General features: G+C 39.6%; 1 protein-coding gene across 2 annotated transcripts; it reads right to left on the minus strand.

The window, feature by feature from the left end:
* Positions 1 to 10936: 10936 nt before the first annotated feature.
* LOC121394734 (traf2 and NCK-interacting protein kinase-like) lies at positions 10937 to 16622 on the minus strand. 2 transcript variants are annotated; one of them, XM_041566479.1, is made up of 11 exons: positions 16270 to 16622; positions 16085 to 16150; positions 15740 to 15796; positions 14769 to 14891; positions 14412 to 14522; positions 14197 to 14287; positions 13693 to 13808; positions 13283 to 13337; positions 12290 to 12368; positions 11571 to 11722; positions 10937 to 11222 (listed from the first exon to the last, which is right to left on the minus strand). In XM_041566479.1, the coding sequence occupies exons 5-11, from the start codon at positions 14514 to 14516 to the stop codon at positions 11209 to 11211; spliced, it is 612 nt and encodes a 203-aa protein (XP_041422413.1). In that variant the 5' UTR covers positions 14517 to 14522; positions 14769 to 14891; positions 15740 to 15796; positions 16085 to 16150; positions 16270 to 16622; the 3' UTR covers positions 10937 to 11208. The 2 variants fall into 2 exon arrangements, with proteins under 2 accessions (XP_041422413.1, XP_041422414.1); XM_041566480.1 differs by lacking the exons at positions 15740 to 15796; positions 16085 to 16150; positions 16270 to 16622 and having other exon boundaries at positions 14769 to 15041.
* Positions 16623 to 23296: the final 6674 nt, after the last annotated feature.

Below are 23296 nucleotides of genomic sequence, written 5' to 3' on the forward strand. Positions count from 1 at the left end.
TATACAGTGCAACCACCACCCGAGAGCAGGGGACCAGAAGTTAAGCGGCAACATTATTACATTATCTGTTAGGCTGAGGGGGGGGCTTGCTGTAAAGAGTGACTGAAGTTTATCAGAGCACAAGTCGCATGACTGGGGGCAGCTGGGAAACTGGCAATATGTCTAAACCCCATGTCAGATTTCAAAATTAAATATAAAAACATTTGTTTGCTCTTTTGAGAAACGGATTTCAGTGCAGAATTCTGCTGGAGCAGCACTATTAACTGATCCATTTTAGGGGAAAAACCATTCTTTCCCATGACAGTATCCCTTTAACTAGGAAAAATTCGATCATACTTTTTGTATGTAGTATAATTTCTCTTTCCGGGATTCTGGAGAAAGGGCAGACACAATGGGCTGATCTCCACTTTCAATCTTCACAGTTTCAGATAGAACAGGCTGCCTTCCTTTCCCTCATTCCTGCTATGCATAAACAGCATGCACCATAGAAATTACCAAAATTAGCTTGGGATTGGAAAAGGGGTGAAGTTCCGCACACGCCAGATTATTCGTTAAAATCTGAAATCTTTATTAATCCATATTAAGAACACGCTGCATGGTTAGCTTGACGTGTTTCGGGCACAGCTGCCCTTAATCATAAGCACAATTATTAGTGTATTCCAAAAACATATCCAGTTTAGCCTGTGATCCACGACATATAAATATGAGGTCATCAATGTAGCGACCGTACCAAATGATACAGTCGCTACTGGGATTTTCATCTCTAATGACCTGGATCCGTTCCCACCAAAACATGTATAAATACATTTCTCGGTCGTCCCTAGGCAGCACAGGGCACTCGTGGGTTAATACACCATTCCCTTTAGGAGGCAGGATGGAACTAAACTTTTGATCCCTCTGGGGGATCCTCCTCTTCCTTGTATTAACCCCGCCTACTTCAGTTTTTGTCCATCCTGCAAGGAGGTAGGATGTGTGGGAGCAGTGCTCCCATTCATTTTGTTATTTTTATTTAATTGTTTTGGAAATTATCACAGGAGTTATCCATCAGGATAAAAAAAGGGGTAAGCTTCAGCGCTGCCCTGGTTGATTTGTCAATTTTTGACATAAAGGCAAGCTTCAGCGCTGCCCTAGTTGCGTTACAACTCACATTGTCAAGGCAAGCTTCAGCGCTGCCAAGTGCGGATTAGGCGAAAGGCATGCCTTAACGCTGCCGGAACGCCGTCCCTCATAGAGAAGCCGCTTCAGCCGGCATTACACTGAAGTCAAATCTCGCGCCACACGTCGCGCACTTCCGGCCGCCATTTTGGATGCGCATATCGTAGCAGGGAGTGATATACCTAGCCACGCGGCCATTATCCGCTACAGCACTGCAGGGGTGACGCGTCGGAGATTAAGGGGAACCGATTCAAGTAACAGCTATTATACGGTTACTACTGGTACAGCTTATATTTTCTCCTTTTATCTTTGCTACCCCTTTCTCTCTCTCTTTCATTGGCACTGCATAGCCTAACATGGCGTCTGACCTTAATAAAGCAAACTTATCTACACAAGATAAGATAGACACTCAGTCAGGCTCAGATACAGCCTCAGTATCTGTGAAAAAGAGACATAAGGATAAAGAAGTACAACAATACCAGAAAAAACGCAAGCCCACAGAAGTGAGAGCTGATTCAGCAGCACCTTCTGTTTCACAAATTCCAGATTGGTTTCAGCCATTTCAGGCATCATTGTTGACTATGTCATCTGCTATTGAAAAGATAGCAGCTAACCAGATATCTCAAACTCCACAAGTAGTGGCTCAAAACCCACCTCAAGCAGAGGTGGATTTGCATTCCTCAGAGGAAGAAGGGGTAATTCCTGAGGACGATTCAGACTGGGAAGATGAGGAGCACACTAATCCACAACTAGAAAGCTCCCACAAATCACAATCGGAAGCTATTCACTCACTGTTAGCAGACATGTTCCATACTCTAGGCATTCAAGAGGAACACAAAGAATCCAACAAGCTGGATAAACTGTTTAGCCCCACTATAAGGAAACAAAGATTTTTCCCTGTACATGAGACAGTGCAGGAGGTCATTAATAAGGAATGGAAAGCTCCAGACCGCAGGGCAGTCAAAGATAAGAGAATGGATATACTGTATCCTTTCAGCCAAGCTCATAGAGATAAATGGGAAACAATACCCAAGGTTGACGCCCCGATAGCTAGATTGGCTAAACGTACCACTATACCTTTAGAAGACGGAACAGCGTTCAGAGATCCCATGGACAGGAAGGCGGAAAATCTTTTAAAAAGCTGTTTTGCCTCATCTACAGCGGCATTTAAACCGTCAATCGCAGCAGCATGTGTTGCGCGAACTATGACCCTGTGGCTAGAAGAAGCGTTATCAGGCTGTTCTGAGGATTCATTTGACATGCATAGTCATCTCTCAAAGGTGCTTAATGCGGCACACTTTTTATGCGATGCCTCTATGGACACCCTTCAATTACAAGCCAGGGCCTCTGCATTTTCAGTAGGTGCTAGAAGAGCACTTTGGCTCAAATCTTGGAGTGCGGATCCAGCCTCCAAGAAAAATTTAGTTACTCTGCCATTTTCAGGGGCTTCACTCTTCGGGCCGGAACTAGATACTTTGATTAATAAGATCACGGGAGGAAAAAGCAACTTTTTACCACAAGACAAAAAATCTAAACCTCCAAACACACAGTCAAGAAGGCCATTTCGGTCAACGAATTTTGGGAGACCTTCCCCGCAGCATTCCAGACAACAAACCTACTCTAACCAACCCAAGGGTAATTTTCGTCCCTCCAAGAAACCCTCCTGGAACTTTCAGAGGCGCAATACCACGGGTGCAACAGACAAGACACGAGACGCATGAAGGGGCAGCCTCCCCCGATCTTACGGAGGCGATAGGGGGGCGCCTCTTAAAGTTCAGGGAAACCTGGCTAACCACAACTTCAGACACCTGGGTTCTCAACATAGTTTCAAGGGGCTACGGGCTACAATTTCACAGGTCACCCCCCCAACGATTCATTCGTTCAACTCTGCCATCCCTACCAAACAAAAAGAGAGCTTTAATACTGGCAATCCAAACTATGCTCAAAGCCAAGTCGATAATAACCGTTCCCACAGATCAACGGGGGCTAGGGTTTTATTCAAATCTGTTTCTGATACCCAAAAAAGATGGTTCACAACGTCCTGTACTAGATCTAAAATTTCTCAACAAGTTTCTCTATGTACCTTCATTCAAAATGGAATCTCTGAGATCCGTGATCGCAAATGTGGAACAAGGAGATTTTTTCACGACCATAGATCTAAAGGACGCTTATCTACACGTCCCAATTCACGTGGACTCTCAACAGTTTCTACGCTTTGCAGTTCAGGGTATCCACTACCAGTTTCAAGCTCTTCCTTTCGGCCTCGCAACGGCACCCAGAGTATTCACGAAACTTATGGCAGCTCTGGTGGCACACTTAAGACAACTAGATATTGTGGTGCTGCCATACCTAGACGACCTGCTAATTCGGGCACCTACATACACAACGGCCTTAGCCCACACAAACCTCTGCAAAGAAGTTTTAGAATCTCACGGCTGGAAGATCCACTTTTCAAAAAGTACTTTAATTCCAACTCAGTCCATCATCTTTTTGGGAGTCCAGTTCGACTCTCGGCAGCGCAAGGTTTTTGTGACGACTCAAAAGCAACTCAAACTTCAAGCTGCGGCAAATCAGGCAATATCCCAACGGTCAATCTCGGCCAGGGACTGCATGCGGCTACTAGGACTTATGACCTCAGCCATAGAGGTCGTACCTTTTGCTCAAGCCCACATGAGAAACCTCCAGCTGGATTTTCTCCAAAAATGGAGAGGAGATTACAACAATTTGGACTATTCAATTTTTCTATCAGAGGCAACCAAAATTTCTCTTCAGTGGTGGATTCAAATAGAAAACATCAAGAAAGGAAAACTATGTTCCATTGCCAACTGGGCAATCATCACCACAGACGCCAGTCTCACAGGCTGGGGCGGCGTATTCGACCACAGGTCTGTACAAGGTCGGTGGTCACAGAAGGAAACCTTACTCCACATAAACGTACTGGAACTACGGGCGGTTTACCTGGCGTTAAGACACTGGTCGGATCTTCTGAGGGGATACCCAGTAAAAGTCAGGTCAGACAACGCTACAACGGTGGCGTATATAAACCACCAGGGAGGCACTCACAGCAGTGCAGCATGGAAGGAAGTGTCCCGCATCCTACAATGGGCGGAAGACAATTCGTGCAGACTAGCGGCCGTGTACATTCCAGGCCAGTTGAATTGGGAAGCAGACTTCTTAAGCCGGACCACTCTCGATCCGGGAGAATGGGCACTGCACACGGAAGTGTTTCAGCAACTTACGGTCAAGTGGGGGATCCCACAGGTGGACCTGATGGCCAGCAAATTCAATCACCAAGTTCCGGATTATTGTTCCAGGTATCACGACCCAAATGCTTGGTCAGTGGATGCAATGACGTCAGATTGGGACTTTCAACTGGTCTACATTTTTCCACCCATACCAATGATCCACCCTGTTCTCCGTCGTCTGTGTCTGTTTCGAACAACAGCAATAGTGATCGCACCGTTTTGGCCCAGGAGGGCTTGGTTTTCAGATCTAAAGAGACTTTAGATTGCTCCACCGTGGCCACTTCCTCAACGGCCAGACTTGCTGCAACAGGGCCCCTGTTGGCACCCATCGTTGGACAGATTATCCCTGACGGCATGGCTATTGAAAGCTCCATATGGAAGGGTAAGGGGTTCTCAGACAAGGTCACCACCACCCTGTTGAGGGCACGCAAACCAACAACAAGCTCTACCTATCACCGCATATGGTCATGCTACATTGACTGGTGTAGACAGAAACGCTCTGATTATCAGACGTGCACGGTTCCTCTAATCCTGGAATTCCTTCAGGATGGCATGGATAGAGGATTGGGAGTCAATTCGCTTAAGGTCCAGATCTCAGCATTATCGGTGCTCTTTCAACTTCAGCTAGCATCGTTTCCTGATGTCAGGACTTTTATCCAAGCCGCCACTCATATCAGGCCTCCATATAAAGATCCTTTACCACCATGGAACTTGAATTTCATACTCCAAGTACTGCAGGGTCGCCCTTTCGAACCACTTGCTTCTGTAGATATGAAGTTTCTTACTTGGAAGGTTGCCATTTTGGTGGCTATCTCGTCGGCGAGACGAGTTTCGGAGATTGGTGCTCTTAGCTGTAAACCACCTTTCTGCATTTTCCACGAGGACAAAGTAGTACTGCGAACTATCCCATCTTTCCGACCCAAGGTGTCTTCCGAATTCCACCTCAACCAGGAAATTGTCCTTCCCTACTTCTGTCCAAAACCAACATCTGAGCTTGAAAGACGCTTACACACGCTAGATGTGGTTCGGGCGCTCAAATTCTATTTGCATAGGACGGAAAGCGTCAGGAAGACAGACGCTCTTTTTGTTCTCTATGGTCCACAAGGTAGAGGGAATACGGCTTCCAAGATGTCCATTGCTAGATGGATTAAAGACTTAATTCTGTACATTTACAAGCTCAAAGGTCTACCCACGCCTTTAAAAGTTGGAGCCCATTCAACAAGGGGCATGAGTGCTTCATGGGCTCTTTATAATCAAGCTTCCATGGATCAGATTTGTAAAGCGGCTACCTGGTCGTCTTTACACACATTTAGGAAGTTCTATAAGTTCAACGTTTATGCTTCTGCGGATGCAAGTTTTGGCAGAAAAGTTCTACAAACTGTAGTTAACAAGTAAAGGTCTTTCGCACATGTTAGTGCCTTCCACCTTAATTTTTTCAGTCTCCTCTTTCTTACTTATCTTTCCCCCCCTTTTCACTTAGCTTTGGGACTCACCCACGAGTGCCCTGTGCTGCCTAGGGACGACCGAGAAAAGAGAATTTGTTATCATACTTACCGATAAATCTCTTTCTCGGAGTCCCGTATAGGCAGCACAGGGAGTTTCCCTCCCTAATTTTTCTCTGTTCTATACTACTTATAAGCTGTGCTAGTCGAAACTGAAGTAGGCGGGGTTAATACAAGGAAGAGGAGGATCCCCCAGAGGGATCAAAAGTTTAGTTCCATCCTGCCTCCTAAAGGGAATGGTGTATTAACCCACGAGTGCCCTGTGCTGCCTATACGAGAAAGAGATTTATCGGTAAGTATGATAACAAATTCTCTTTTCATGTGAATTACTTTTTTTGCATTTGATTCCCGAGAATTTTTAATGTGTGTGTAACTAATCATGTTTCATTGTTTTATTGATAATATGGTTGTACAGTGATTTTGTATCCAATCACATTTCCTTTTAGAGCAGGTAGATACATTTTGTAATGTAATACCTAATTCTGCCATTGGAGGTCACTGTGAGGTGTAACGATTTAAACTGATGTTCTTACCGTTGCTTTTTTGTGCTTATGATTAAGGGCGAAAAGTGTCAATCTAACCAAGCAGCGTGTTCTTAATATGGATTAATAAAGATTTCAGCTTTTTACCAATAATCTGGCGTGCAGAACGTCACCCTTTTTCCTTCCTCTATTTTGTGCGGCCTGGGATGCCAACAGTTTCCTGCACCCAGATAAATGCTAAGTGCTGCCGGCCTTAAACCACAAGATCGTGTTGAGTCAGTGTGGTTATGTCTTTTCTTAGTTTGGGAATATACTAAGGGACAGAGTATTGGACAGAGTATTATTAACATTGTTTATAGAGAGAGAAAGATGAATGTGTCTGTTCAGGACCATGTTGCAGCTCTACTACCACCTCAAAGGAACCCTCCTCCCCTTACTACCCAAGAAGAAGACATAGCACTGACTATTACTTGTGCCCTTACATCTGATTAGTCTAGCTGACACAATAACGATGTAGAAAGTTATGTCCCTTGGTAACTTAGTGTGAACATCTTGTAATGGTATAGTCGAAGTTCTGGTAATAACCTAAATATTGTTATCAAGTCCCATGGAGGCTTTAGCTTTTCCATTGTCATGCCAGATTTTTTAATACGTTCGGCGGTCAACAGACTTTTGTCTGTTTTGGCAAAAATTCATAGTCTCTACTCTAAAGGCACTTGTAATAAGACCTCCATCCAGACCGGATTGTACAAAGTCTATAAATCCTACGGTTTCTCACTTAAATGAATTTCTTCCCGAAAACCATTCCACCAATTTGTTCCAAATTCTGTAGCATGTATTTCTAGAAGTTCATTTTGTAGCTCAGAGAGTCAAAATAACCTACTCATTGAACCCTTGTCTCCCCCTAAGTCTTGCAACTTGCAAATGATATGATTGAGGATCAAGATGGAGAAGATGAACTTGGAGTAGAAGTTGGTATCCAATCATTATATTGGAGGCTTGGGAGTCTACATTGTCAGCCACCAATATGGCACAGAAATTTACTTGATGTTTTGCCTTAAAGTTTACGACAAATTAAGAATCCTGCTTTTTGGACCATAATATTTCCATTTAAATATCTTCATTTATGTTTTCTGTAGCTCAGGGGTTACTGTGCTATGCCTCTCCGACTTTTACTGATTACAGTTCATAGGATCCTGGATCAACTGTTGTAAATTACTCTTTTTAGTGCACTTGTTTCACTTAAGAACCATTTTGTTGGTCCTTTTAAAATTTACTGCCACCTAAAATTTATTCTACAGGAAAAACTGTACACGGTGACCTGTCTCTTGCCGGAGTTGACTTTACAGCTAAACAATGTGTAAATGTCTAAATGCAATTGCTTGGGTGGAGAGCAAATGTCCTTTCCAGACACATCTGTTCTCATTGGCTTAAATATTGTATAGGACAAAAAAAGCTTCAACCAGGGCTTTGGAAATGTGGATAATGTAAATTGGATCAAGAATCCACTTCAGCAATCTTTTTCTGATTTTTGGATAACCTAAAAGCAAATGTTTCACTGTTACAGATAATTGACCTCAATTGAGGGATGGTAAAAACATGGGTTTTTAGTTACTCTCACTGTCCACAGCATTACAATAGTGCTCTCATCAAAATGTACTTAGGCTGTGTACATTGTATTGTAAAGAGTGAGGCCCAATGTGCTCCGGCTCATTGAAATCTTACACCTAATACCTGCCTTGTCCATCTGCCTCATTAAATACAGGGCAGGGTCTCGTTGCTCTCATTACTGTAGGGGGTAGATATGTTCAAGCCTGGTATAGGGCAGGCTACAGTGAACATAGAACCCTGGGGTAAAACCAGACCTAAGTGAAAGCCATGGAAATCAGAACCCGCTGAATGAGGACTAGCTAATGGTAGGATCTTATAAGACATATTAGTAAGTTAGAGCCCTTGGTGTTTTTCACAACTGTAGGAACATAAGTGTGTCCGATGACTGTACCGTGTCTGTTTCAGTCAAATAAACTTGCAAGGAAAGTTTGGGCTACTTTGGAAATTGAAATGCAGCATATGTTTGTCCATCAGCAACTTACTTTATTGTCAGTAGCATTCAAAGAAATGTGTCAGGTGTAAACATGGGTGACAAATGTACACCCTTCACGTCAGTCCCTGCCCCAACAATCTAAGGCCCCTATCACATTCACACACAATAGGGACAAGTTTATCAGGAGTCAATTAACCTGTATGGGGAGGAAACCCATGGAGACATGAGGACTGGGAGAACATATAGACATCTTGCACATATTGCCCTGGTTGGAATTTAGGACCCCATTGCTGCAAGGCAACAGTGCTACTCATTGAGCCAACACGGGCTATCCTCTTTTCATCCGAAACAACTTCTCTATGTTTGTAAGGGCTCATTGCACATGCGACCTCTTGTACAGAGAGACTATTGGTATCTCTTGATCAGGGACTAGTTTACATGTTTTGCGCAGTACTGCAGTTTGGTCTTTAGAGCTTCAAGTGTAGCAACTAAGTCTGTTATGAGAAAACATAAATTAAGTTTATGTTTTTTGTTACTTGTTTTTTGCTTGCTGCCTCCAGGGCCGCTCCTGCAATGAGGCAAGGTGAGAAGCTTGCCTCAGGCTGCATGGAATGGCCAAATACCAGGGGCTGCAAAAAGCCACCTCTGGTAAATTTAAGAGCCAAATTTCAGATTTTTAACACAGACATTCGGCTCTGCTAGGTCAGGGGGTGGTGGCATCTCAGCCCCTGAAATGCTGCTGGCTGCCTCCCAGTGTGGGAAGTGAGACCCGGTATATACAAGTAATTATGCCCCATAAAATCTTATTTGTATTTTTCCATGATAAATAATGCCATCCTGTATGGTTTCAGTCATTGTATTAAGAGGAGCTGCCACTTTGCACATAAAAGTGTTGTATCTACCTTTTTGTCATCTACATTTTTGCCTGTATACCAGTGCCATCAACATGTGTTTCTTTCATTCATTCATTGGGTACTTTCATAACATTTATTTGTCTGACTGATTCTTAAAAATTATACTAACAATAAAAAACTACACTTCACAATATTAATTAAAATAAAAGTCATGTTGCTTGTTTTTTTGCTGATAGGTCTGACAACCTTACTGTCCCTTCTCAATCTGTCAGTTAGAGTTTCTAATGCTAATGGACCACTGCAGCACAAACATGGCAGCCTCCTTATCAGGGTCTATTTTGTTAATCCCTTGCCTGAGCAGGCAGGAAAGGAGAAGTGGAACCTAGAAAGGTCAGATCTAGTAAGGATAGGCTACTCACCTTAAGAGGTCACTCTAGGAGTGACAGATAGTTTGGCTATTTAGCTGAGCAGCCTGAGGCTCAGACGAGGAGTCTAAGTGGGATTAAGATCCCGGGTACCAATTGCCCAGTGTAAGTACTGAGTGCAGTGCCGGACTGGGCCGGCAGGACACCAAGAAAAAACTCCAGTGGGCTCCAGCTCTCGTGGGCCTTGCTGGTCCAGACTCGATCCTTGGAGGAAGCCAGAAGCGGCTTCTGTCTTCCTTGATTCTCAGCATGGCTATACTAAAAAGACGGTATACGCGAGGGGGCAGGTTGCGGCTCAAGGAGGGGAGCCAGAGGGTGCTTTACACCTGGGGTGGGGGACCAGAGGCGTGGTGGGGGGCCCCTTGCCCCCTAGTCCAACACTAACTAAGTGTACAGACTTAGGGATGTAGTGATTCCCCTGGGTTCCACTTAGAGAAAAGTCTGAAGGCTAGGTGTACCTTCATTGCTACTGTGTATGTTCTCTTCCCTGCAGGGACTAATACTGACCATTGGTGTTGCGAGTATATGCTTATCAACTGTTGCTCTATGTTCCTGCTTGGTTATTTACACTTCTTTGTGGACTATCCTGTTCAATAAATATGTTCTCTGGTTAAGTTGCAAAAACCACTGGTGCCCAATTATTATGCACTGCACCTATTTACAGTTGTACTACACCCTGACTCCACACTGTTGTGAGGTCTTAACTCCTGAGAATTGAGGTCTCATCCAGAGCAAAGTATTGGGGTAAAGCTCATAGTTAGAGAATCGTGACACTTAATTTACTACTAGTGTTACATGTGTATGCATTAATGTTAGAATTTTTTGGCTCAGTGAGTTACACCCAAAGAGCTATCATTCTTACCCCATCAATTATAAAATATTAGGGCTTATTTCCAAGCACAACCATGATATGTGCTTGCACAAAAATTGTTGCACTTATTGCGCCAATTGATAAAAAGTTAATTTACTATATAATTTTTAGAAGGGGTACAAAATCCATAACTATCATCATAAGCTGTTGAAAGTACAACATTTCCCCGAAGATTATGAAACAAGTACTAGCAGTTGTTTATATCCACAATAATATTCTCCTAATTGATTTTTTCCCAGTTGATATTTTCTAAAACATTTACCTCTCCTTTACAATTAATGCAACTCTTCAACAGCCCATTTTCTTACACTATATATTAATTATTCAAACGTCAAACATCTTATTTTTTATTATTTTTATTAATATATAAAAATAAATATACATTTAAATAGATTATATAAAAATAAACATTTGGTAAAGTATCCAAAGTAGATGGACTGTGGCTCCTACATTGTGTTCCCAACCCTTTCCCTCCTTTCCCTTTTGGGAACATAATGAAGGAGCCACATTTCAGATCTTGCAAGGGTAGAATCCATTTTGGGATTTATATATTGTTCTTCCATTTCCTTCCTAAGTCTTGACAAAGTCTTCTTAATGAGGTGTTGCAAGAGAATCTTTAACTTGAATGTCTTATTTCTTTGCTCCTAGGAGAAAATGTTTTTAATGTTAGACAAGAAGATCTGTGTTTTATATCTATGCACATGATAGGGCACTGTAAAAATGGTCATAATGTGATTCCTTAACTGGCTAGCTAAGTTAGTAATTGATAGAAACTTTCACAATTTAAAGCAGAACTGGTTGGAGCTAAAACCATTAGTAATTAAAAAAACTAATTACACCTGAAAATGAAAATTCCCTAAAATCCCTAATTTTTTGGATAGTGATCAAAATAGGAATCCTTAAATACCTTAAGCCTTGAATAACCACATAGGCATTAAAGTTTTCCCAGTAATTGCTTTTTGATTGTAGAGAATATGAGTCATTTGCATTACCTTTCTGTATATGCTCTGCTATGCTATATTGCACCTCGTCTTCATCTCGATTATATGTGATGAATCGGTTTAGTAGGAGTTCCTTTGCGAATGGTCTTTTGGCTGGATCCTTCTGAAGGCATTTATTAATAAATCTGTGGAATTTATTACTCCTGGGGGGAAAGAAACAAGGCAGAAGTGTTACTGATGATGTAATAAAACACAGAGCCAGAATTATTCAAAAAGGACACTGAAGTCTGTTGGGTGATAGGGAATTAAAATGGGAGATGTTTCTTTTCATTGAATAATTTGGGCCAACAAAGTGTAAGCTCTTGAATTTATAAAAAGGGTGATGTCTCTTAAAGAATACTAATAACTTGAACACAGCCCATCATCACAGCAATGGATAGAGTGGATACAGTAGTGACACTTACATTTGAGCTCATTGAACTTATCTCTTTCCCACTTTAACACCTTCCCCGGCCTTATGCTTCAGTGTCTCTTTCCCCATTCCCCCACCCTCACTGCTTAAGTTGGCCATAGACGCACCAATAATATTGTACAAAAAAAATTCTGGTACCATATTCGGTGCGTGTATGGTGGGAAACGAGCCAACCGATATTGGCAGAAGACTTGGATATGGGTTGGCTTATCAATCAAAAAGATCTTTTCCAGGAAAGATTGTAATTGTAACGTCTATGGCCACCTTAAGTCCTATTTCTGTAAAAAAAATGACTCACCATATATCCTCTTTTAGAGCTGGAGCTGGACCATTCATAATCCTTTCGGAAAGCTCAGCACCACGGAGTTTAATGTGTGCTGTAAGTGTAAGAGAACACAATATTATTATTGTTATTCTTACAAATTTAAAAGGGGCCAACATATTTTGCAGCATCAGAACCAATCGATGATTTATTTTAACTTTTTGAGATAATAATTTCCTTCTTTAAGGGTAAGGCCACACTGGTCATTTTGGGGAGATTTGGTCGCCTGGCAACTAATCGCCTCTTCTTTGCAGCGACCAATCTCCCCAAACGCCTTCCCTCATTCTGCGCCGGCTAAAATAAAAAACCACCGGCGCTAACCGCACGCGGCGGTTCATTTTCCGAAGTCGTCCGAAGGGTGGAAACTTCGGGCGACTTCGAAAAACGAATCGGCGCATGTGATTAGCGCCAGCAGGTTTTTTATTTTAGCCGGCGCAGAGTGAGGGAAGGCGTTTGGGAAGATTGGTCACCGCAAAGACGAGGCGATTAGCCGCTAGGCAACCAAATCTCCCCAAAATTCCCAGTGTGGCCTTACCCTCATACATAACAAATAAATAAATAAATGCAGTCTGGTTGGAATTATTGTAGCGTGTGCACAGTGACAGACAGATATTGGACATATAGGGCAGTATATTGCTGTATCTCTATTTTCTCAGCAGCAGAGAAAACACATTATTTGCCATTAGCCTAAGGGGATACAGGAAAGACAGTCTATATCTTTTATCTGATTGCTCCTGTCTCTGAAACAAGAAGTTATATCTTGCTTTCCAGTGTATCACTAAAAAGAAAAGTAACTAATGCAAATAACAGAAGACACCATTATAATAAAAGCACAGAAAAGATTCTCTGATTCATGGCCGATTTACATGTTTCATTGTTATAGAATAGGTGATACCCCCTGACCTTCCTAAAAACACTCCTCCATAAATGAACATAAATGCACGCAAAATGTTATTTAAGATTACTTACGAGGATTGTATTCTGCCATTTCTATGGCTGTGATTCCTAAAGACCACACATCCACCTAGAAAATAAAAACAAAAAGCAACACCCATTTAGCAAACAAATTATAATCATTGTTACAGAAGATAAAGATACTTCTACTGACTATCCCTTCTCATCCTGTCTCAGGGTCAATATGGGATGCTAAATGACTAATACTTTAGAGCCAAGCTACGTTGTATTACTATGAAACATTTCCAGTAGCCGACTTCAACTATAAACGTTTATGATTTTACATTTTCAAGAGTCTCTACTGGGAGAAAAAAGCTCTACAAATTACATTTGGCATGGATTTGTTATTCCTGCCTTAAGAGTGCATTTTGTTTAATCACTTTAATAAAAACTGAACTAAATCACAACTATTTTATTAATTATACCTTGTAGTTATAATGTACACTTCCTGTAAAACATGCATGGACTTCAGGTGCCATCCAACAGCGGGTTCCTGCATTACTTGTACTGATGGGCCCTATTGTGGCAAGGCCAAAATCAACTGAAATTGAAAGAAACAAGCATGAATTTACTTTGTACAACGCAGTAATAACATCTATGACAATACAGAAAGGTGCTACAGTTATTACAAATGGAAATATATTTTTGAAGCAGTATTTTCTTTTGTCTGGTGCTGACTATTGATTTGAACCAGGTGCAAAGAGAGTGTAAAGACAGAGACAAATAAAACACTGAAGATTCTTAATGACTGTATATTGGAACGATGCTTACAATGATATTTTTGCATTATGCAAAGGTGCAATTTTTGGGTAGAGATCCCCTTTAAAGTTTTATGATACCTAAGAAAAGCTAGGCATTGAGATGAGCAATAAATGTACCCTTTGCTTTTGTGGCACCCATTCTTCCTATAGATAATAAACGTCACTTACTTATCTTCACACGGGCCGTAGAAGTTAACATTATATTGGCGCCCTTGAGATCATGATGTATCACGTTCAGTTCCTGTAAGTAATCCAGGCCCTAGAAAGATGAATAAAGCAAACATGATGAACATGTATATATTTTTATATTCTAGAATTAATAGGATGCAAAGTCGGTGAGCAGAGATTATGAAAAGCAACGAAGGGATTAATATCTGTTTTACCTGTAAAACTTTCTTGCATATGTATGAAATCCAGGTCTCATCCAAGGATCTATTGGGCGTGCTCCTAATTAAGGCGTCTACGGAGCCACCAGCACACATTGTCATAGCAATCTAGAATAGAAATAAAATGTTTTTATTTATAGTGTATATAAATATTATAGTGTATATATATATATATATGTTGCCTAAAATCTATCTGTCTGTCTGTGTGTCTGTGTAACATTCCTTGTAATCAGTAGCAGTAACGGGTCTGAAATAATCAGTGTTATATTTATTAACTTTGATTGAGATTTTCTCCTTCTTGGCATGTGCAATGCAAGACCATTGTGTGCTTTTATTTAAGAAGTATATCCTTACCCATAGCGCCTCTTCATTTGAAATGCTGGGCCGTAGATAAAAGGCTCCATAAAAGGCAGGGAAGTTGTCGTGGCCAGAAACGCGTTCAAGTACGTACAGTTCAGCAAGGATCTCTTCATTATCCTAGATACAGAAATAATGATCATTAAATTAGTCTTGATAACTATTTAATCCTTGTTGTAAAACATAGAATTCATTAGTTTGCCATCAGTGTACCACAGTGCCAACACCACAGATACTAACTTCCCAAACAAACTTGATAGTAGGGATGACCTCACCGGATCAGAACTCCAGGAAACCAAACTTGGATAGAGCCAGTTAACTTTATTAATCCATGTTAAGAATACAAAAGTGTAAGCGGGCAGGGGAACTAGCTTTACGCATTTCGTGACTGGAGTCACTTCATCAGAAGCTTCTGAATGCGTAAAGCTAGTAAAGGTTATCAGTTCTCTCAAGTCTCTCTGTGATGTGCTGTAATGGCGTCCACTCTCAATCATAGAATCTAACTTCCCCTCTTTCTCTTCTATGCCGCTCCATGTGTTTACTTGCAATGTGTTGAACTGAGTTATGATTTTTTTGTTATGATTTGGTGTGATTTAAATCCCCTTCTGTTAGGGGTGGTTACTTTATAGTATTGTTACAAAGAGATTAATGAATATAAGTCACACATTTGCCTTTTATAAGCTGCAAATATTACAAGCGGATGATATAGTTAGTTTTGCATTTATTAAATAATTAAACCTCCAGTGAATATTTCACCGGGCTGAGCAGAGCTTGGGGCATTTAAAGAAGTCCATTTCTAATCATTACAAATTCCATTTTGCATTATGACTATCCATTATATAAGGGGGCGACTTGCTAATCATGGTTTATAAAGTCTCTTTTTACTGGCAGTTGATTTGTATGTGTAACACAACACTTTCTGCAATATTCTCATTATAATAAATTAAATAGTAAAAAATATACATTACCCTAAGGTCTTTTATCACTTTTATGGCCACTTCTTTCTTTTCCTTAAAATGCCATGCCTGAAAAAAAACAGATTTGTGGTGAATTTTGACTTGAATTTGATAAAGTACCTGAGTATAACGACATGGGTCTTTGCAGTCTCAGAAACAAAAAACAAACTCCAAAAGGAAATATGAATCCTGCTTAAAATGTGGCATATGTGGCAATTTAGTGATACATGACATATGTATGAATATTTATATACTAGATAGATAAATACATTCAATATATAGAATTACATTGAGATGTTAAGGGCCACAAAAGGTAGGTCATTCCTGCCGTTACAATCTTAAAATCTCATATCTGACCTTATGGATTACTCCAAATCCTCCTGATCCAACACATTGTTCGAGGTCTATCCAGCCAGTTGGGTCCTAAAAAAAAGTAAAATGCAAAATTTGAAAATAAGACAATATAATGCCAGGTGGTGGGGGGAGAATGGAGGGAGAAGGCTGAAAACAGGGATAATAATGTAAAAAATGTTTTTGCATACCGGGCATAGTTTGTCAAATCCATGTTCATTGCAGACCTGGTAAAGGAAAACATTATTTTAGATCAACTCAGTAAATAGACAAAAAGAATAAATATTGCAAGCTTTTCTTTTTAGTTTGTTGCTCATTTAGTTTGTTCAGGTTGAGAGGCATCCCCATAAGATTCCTCACTGTGTTCCTTGTTAAGCAGTTTTTTGATTTATATTTAGTATAGCAAAGAGGCCTTGTGCCCAAACAGTGTTGTTAATGGTGGACATAACTATTACAAAGATTATTATTCTTATGTATATGGGTTATGGTTTGTCCTAATAGAACTAATGTGTGTGAGACTTTTAGGGGGTTATTTACTAAAACTCTAATTTCTCATATTTGTATTAAACTAAGCTTGACTAAACTCCCATCCACAATTTTATCTTATTTATCAATAAAATAACTTGAAATAGTCAGGTCGGGGGAAAAATTGCGAAAACGGGGAAAACCCCAAATTATTTGGATTTGAATCCTGAATTGCTTAATTTTTTCAGGTTATTGCCTGAAAACCCCAATTTTTTTGGTTTACCAGACAAAATCCAATGCAGACCACGATACCTTCAAATTCTAAAAGGACATCTCCCATTGACCTATACACAACAGTGACAGGTTTGAAATCGTGAGCATTTTTTTCTCCTCTAAACATTAACATTTTTGCCCAAAAAAACTCAGGCAGAAAAAAAAAATCGAGTTTAGTAAATAACACCTTTAAACTTTGGACAATGTATTCCAGAGCTGCAAAGAAAAAAATGATCCGTTTGTGGGTTTCGTCATGTAATGTGTGCAGCATGGTGTTGTAGTGATAAGCATTGATGGCTTCCCTCTGGGCACTGCAGTTTATGTGGATACTCCAAAAACATATAGTTCTTAAAGGGGTAATTTATCAAAGAGTGAAGTTAATAGTGAAGTTCCGCCACTCACCATTCATTTCTATGGGATTTTTATAGGCGTATTTATCAAAGGGTGAACTTTCACTTCACCCATTGATAAATACGCCTTTCAAAATCCCATAGCAATGAATTGAGAGCTGCGGAACTTCACTCTTTGATAAATTTACCCCAAAGTGTTTAGCATAACCTGGACTGGTGATTTAAACTGCAGTTTGGTTTTTAGGTTCCCAGACATTAGTGGGCCTAAACAAAGCCATACTAAATAAACATTACGCTAAACATGTCCCAATAAATCAATCCATTCAATGCACAAAATGTCTTAGTGTCCTTGATAGTAAATCATACCTCAAGTGATGGAAACAGATCATCACAAATGCTTTCTTCTTCCCCACTATATATAACCATGTCATCACTATTGTTTTCTTCTTCCTCTTGTTCTTGTAGATTATGTTCTTCCTCTGAGGCATTACCCTGGCTGATCTCTGTGCCAGGCTCCTCAGGTTGCTCCTGGAAATGGCCAATATTTGTCTCAGGATTTTCCTGGCAATTGTCATGGGCAATGATTTCCTCAGGTTGTTTCTGTTTAAGAATAAAAACATACAATTAATCCATTTGTTGCTATACTGACCCATTCCGTCAGTGAAAATTTGCCAAAATGCATAAAAGTCTAGGGCTTCACAAATTTGCTCATCCCTACAATGTCCCATGTAATGTGTGCAGCATGATGTTGTAGTGATAAGCATTGATGGCTTCCCTCTGGGCACTGCAGTTTATGTGGATACTCCAAAAATATATAGTTCTTAAAGTGTTTTAGCATGAGCTGGACTGGTGATTTAAACTGCAGTTTGGTTTTTAGGTTCCCAGACATTAGTGGGCCTAAACAAAGCCATACTAAATTAACTTTATTCTAAACATGTCCCAATAAATCCATAAGTTCAATGCACAACATTTCTTAATGTCCTTGATAGAAAATCATACCTCAAGTGATGGAAACAGATAATCAATAATGCTTTCTTCTTCATCACTACATATAACCATGTCATCACTATTGTTTTCTTTTTCTGCTTGTTCTTCTAGCTTTTCTTCTTCCTCTGAGGCATTACCCTGGCTGATCTCTGTGCCAGGCTCCTCAGGTTGCTCCTGGAAATGGCCAATATTTGTCTCAGGATTTTCCTGGCAATTGTCATGGGCAATGATTTCCTCAAGTTGTTTCTGTTTAAGAATAAAAACATACAATTAATCCATTTGTTGCTATACTAATATCTATTACATATGACAATGTGACACAGTATTGTAAAATAAAGTTGGTAATGTGTTATCATATGTGTGCAGCATGGTGTTGTAGTGATAAGCATTGATGGCTTCCCTCAATCATACCTCAAGTGATGGAAACAGATCATCACTAATGCTTTCTTCTTCCCCACTAGATATAAGCATGTCATCACTATTGTTTTCTTCTTCTTCCTCTTGTTCTTCTAGAATTTCTTCTTCCTCTGAGGCATTACCCTGGCTGATCTCTGTGCCAGGCTCCTCAGGTTGCTCCTGGAAAAGAGATAGAAGATTATTGATCACATGATTGATTCTGTTAAGTAAATGTGAGATAATTAATTGAGCTCTACAAAAAAGGCTTTAAAATATATTTAGCAAAAAGCCATACCTCAAGAAATGGAAATGGGTTATCATTACTGCTTTCTTCTTCCTCTTCTAAACTTTCTACTTCTAGATTTTCATCTTCTAGACTTTCTTCTTCTAGATTTTCATCTTCTAGACTTTCTTCTTCTAGATTTTCATCTTCTAGATTTTCTTCCTCCTCTGAGGCATTACCCTGGCTGATCTCTGTGCCAGGCTCCTCAGGTTGCTCCTGGAAAAGAGATAGAAGTTTATTGATCACATAGATCACATGATTGATTCTGTTAAGCAAATGTAAGATAACTAATTGAGCTCTACAAAGAATGAAGGCTTTATAAAGAAGGCTTTAAAATATATTAAGCAAAAAGCCATGTATTGTTGGGGAAGAGGCATGTTGTTGTGTTTTTTTTTAAATTCATTTAAAACTACTTACCTGATAGCTGTGATGGCTAATATTGTCTTCAGGTTCTTCCTGGCAGATTTCATGACCATTGTTTTCATCAGGTTCTTCTTGGCAGCTGTTATGGCCAATATTTGTCTCCTGGCAAATGTCATGGGCAATGATTTCCTCAGGTTGTTTCTGTTTAAGAATAAAAACATACAATTAATCCATTTGTTGCTATTCTAATAAGTATTGCATATGGCAATGTGACAAAGTATTTTCAAAGTTTTATGTTTTCCTACTTACCTCACTGATATTATTAACATTGGTTTCTACTGGTTCCTAGTTGAAAGGAAAAAAAAATGAAATCAATTATTTGTTGGAAAATACGAAAATATACTTCCCATGATATTATGGGTTTGTTTTGTTTTAATTGTGTTAGCCTCTTTAAAATATTTACCTGGCAGATTAGATATGTAATGTTGCTTTATTTAATTTAATATTATTTAAATATAACTAATAAACTATTATTTGCTTACCAAACAGGGCATTTCTGTGTATATCTTCGGTAGTTCCTGTTTTTTAAATAAAAAAAGGAGGGTAAGAGATTATTGATCAAGATAAATAAAAGACACATTATACTATGAGATATAGTTTTGAGTATAAATGAATGCAGGGTTGGCATCTATTTTCTCATAAAAATGCAAGGGGTTACTGGACTGCCCCTTGCTGGAAAAGAAAAGGATAATTAGACATTAGCAATGAAATGGGTTCTTAGCAATCAGGTCAATGTTGGTATGTAAGTGGCAATGGCCAATCTGTAAATCAACTGAAATGTTAGATACATTTGTGTAGAGTTGGTGTCTAAGGCTACTGATCCACAGATAAGTCTGACTTGTAATTTAACAAAATCTAATTAACAAACTGAACAAATGTGGCCCCTTGGGAGTAACATATGCTAGGCTATGCATCATAGTTCAAGAAGAGTTATATCTGCTAGAAGGTTTGGAGTGTTTTAAGTTTTATTATATTTTACGACATTGTTACATTATCATCCATCTTTAACAAAACGTTTATGTATGACAAGTTTCTCTACTTACCAAAATGACTTCATTTTTCTCTTCTTTAACTTTTTTAACCTGGCAAAAGAAAATAGGTTTGAATATTAGAGGCAATGATCAAGGTGTAACTAAATGAATAGGTCCATTAGAAGTTAGAATTAGGAAACATAGCAGTTCCCAACCTCTAAGACCATTTTCCTTTAAAACAATACAGAAAACAAGGTATGATTTAATATTAGATATGCAGAAAGTGTACAAAATATAAGGCTATTATAAGCTGTTTCTTACAGTGAGTAATGAAAGGATTTGGTTTAGATCTAGCCAAAACCAACGATAAATGAAATTTGTAATTAGAGATGCACCAAATCCACTATTTTGGATTCGGCCGAATCCCCGAATCGTTTGTGAAAGATTTGGCCAAATACCGGTCCGAATCTGAATCCTAATTTGCACTTGCATCTATATATAATTAGGGATTGGAAATGGAAAAAAAATTCTACTTCCTTGTTTTGTAACAAAAAGTGATGCATTTTCCTTCCCCGCCCCTAATCTGTATATGCAAATTTGGATTCGATTTGGCCCGGCAGAAAGACTCTGCTGAATCTGAAAAAGGCCGAATCCCCAACCGAATCCTGGATTCAGTGCATCGCTATTTGTAATATTATTTTTCGATTAGATATGCAAAATTATCATAAAGTAAAGCTACATCCCACCATGGAGCTGTTATAGCTTCAACATGGGGAAACAAATTCACTAAATCGATCAAAGAATGATGTAACTTTCTTGCTCCGGGCCCCCCTGCAAATAAATCTTTGGAGGGACCAGCGCAGAGCTATACCTACCCAGAAATACCCCCCCACCCACTCACCAACCCCTGGCTGACATTTCCTGCCACCACTGATGTCCCCCATCCATCTGCTTCCCCTGCTCCCTGGTTGGAAGTAGGAGAGCGGCTGGGGGTTTCTTTGGCCTTAAACAGCTATAGAGAAAGAGGACCCCATGGTCCGGGCCCCCCTGTTCCTTGGGCCAAGACTGCGGGGTCTGCTTCCTCTATAGTTATGCCAGTGAACTCAAATTTGAATCCGTTAACACAGGGGTCCCCAACCTTTTTTGGCCCGGGGACTAAAAAAAGAGCCAGTGTTTTTTTCCAAGTATGGAGGGGTCAGGGAGTGGTCAGAGGGGTTGTGAGGGGTCGGCGTCCAATTTGGGTGCGCCAGTGTCCTATTCGGCGCGCCGGCATCCACTTTGGGTGTGGGTTAATTATTCAGCGGTCCAGTTCAGGACTGGCCCCGCGGTTGGGGACCCCTGAGTTAACAGAAAAATAACATTTATAGCACTTTCGTTTTCAAAGGTATATTTGATGAAATTTTAATTTTCATCACATGCATTTTAGTTTGTCATTAACAGTTTACACAGTTTTTCCATACAAACTAAAAATCTAGGATATGAGTATAAAAAAACCCTTACTTTCTTAAAACATTTGAAAATACTGCATATGCGTCGAAACATGATGGTTTTTGTTTGTCGACAAGTCTTTCTGTTGATTTATATGTCAAAAATTCTTTCTGTCGATTTGTTTGTCAAAAATTCTTTCTGTTGATTTGTTTGTTAAAGATTCTTTCTGTTGATTTGTTTGTTAAAAATTCTTTTTGGTGATTTGTAAGTAGAAAATTCTTTCTGTGGAGAGAGAAATATCATTGGTTACACACTTGGTTGATTAATTTTTTAAAAAAGAACTGAAAATGAATGGCCAGTAACATTAAAGTAACATTAGAGTGACAATTAATGACTAGAAAAAACTATCAGCACTTTGAAGCACACTAATATCTTTTCAGATCCCCATAATTACTCCACTAGCAGATACATAGGCCTACACAACAACTATATGCAGCTATATTGCTATACGTAGATGAAAATAGGGAATGTATAATATATGTACATATGTATACCATTAGTAAAGGGAATGCGACCATTATTGTCTGTAGGGCCAAGCACTTCATCCCCTTCAAACTCAAATGGTTTGCAATTACCCCACTAACAGCTACTAAGCCTTACTCAGTAGCTATATGAATATAAATATAAATTTTTCTAACATTTTCCCCAGTGTATGATGAGGAGCTCCACTCACCTCAGTTGCCTGATACAGAATGAGGCAGTTAGAGCTTGTTTTCAAACATTAACTCTGTGTGCACTGTGACATCACAATGTATCATGTGTCCCATTATGACATCACACCTGCAAACTATGGTCAGCAAATTCAGGTTTAGCAGATAATCTGCTCTTTTAAGGACAGTTATAAATTAATAGAAAGACTGTATTGAGATATGTTGTTTGTTGGCGGCGCTATGATATTATCATAACTATTGCATTGCTATATGAATGTTAAATGAAAATAAGGAATGTGCTAATATTATATATAGGCTATTAGTACAGGCAATGCCACCATTGTTGTTTGTTGGGCCAAGCAACCCCCCCCCCCTGCATTTACCCCACTAGCAGACACTAATAAGGCCTATCCAGCAGCTACCTTTATATTTGTATTATTAATATTGTTATTTTAAAAATTTCCCCAGCGTGTCATGAGCTCCACTCACCTCAGTCTCCTGATCAAGAATGAGACAGTCTGGGCTGGTTATGAACAGCTGTGATAATGTCCATTATGACATCACAATGATATGTCACATGACTAGCTGCTGATCAGAGGATACAACATGAGCATAAAAACTGCACATAGTTCTACAATTATTTCAGAGGATTATGGTTAAAATGCTGTTTGTTTATTTTTTGACCCTTTTATTTTTATGTAGGCAGTGTAAATATATGAATGTATAATATACTGGTATAAAGTATGGAGGTATAATACATAAGTAGCACACAGGTATAGAGAATGGCCCAGATATTTGTACAGCATTTGAAATATATCAATACTGATAATTGCACCATTACTGTATGTGCTCTATACTATATCATCAGAGGGGATTCATTCATTATTATGGGTATCAGTACAGGGAATGACATTACTGTATGTATAATACAT

The sequence above is a fragment of the Xenopus laevis genome, chromosome 6L (genome assembly GCF_017654675.1).
Source record: "Xenopus laevis strain J_2021 chromosome 6L, Xenopus_laevis_v10.1, whole genome shotgun sequence".
NCBI classification, from domain to species: Eukaryota; Metazoa; Chordata; class Amphibia; order Anura; family Pipidae; genus Xenopus; species Xenopus laevis.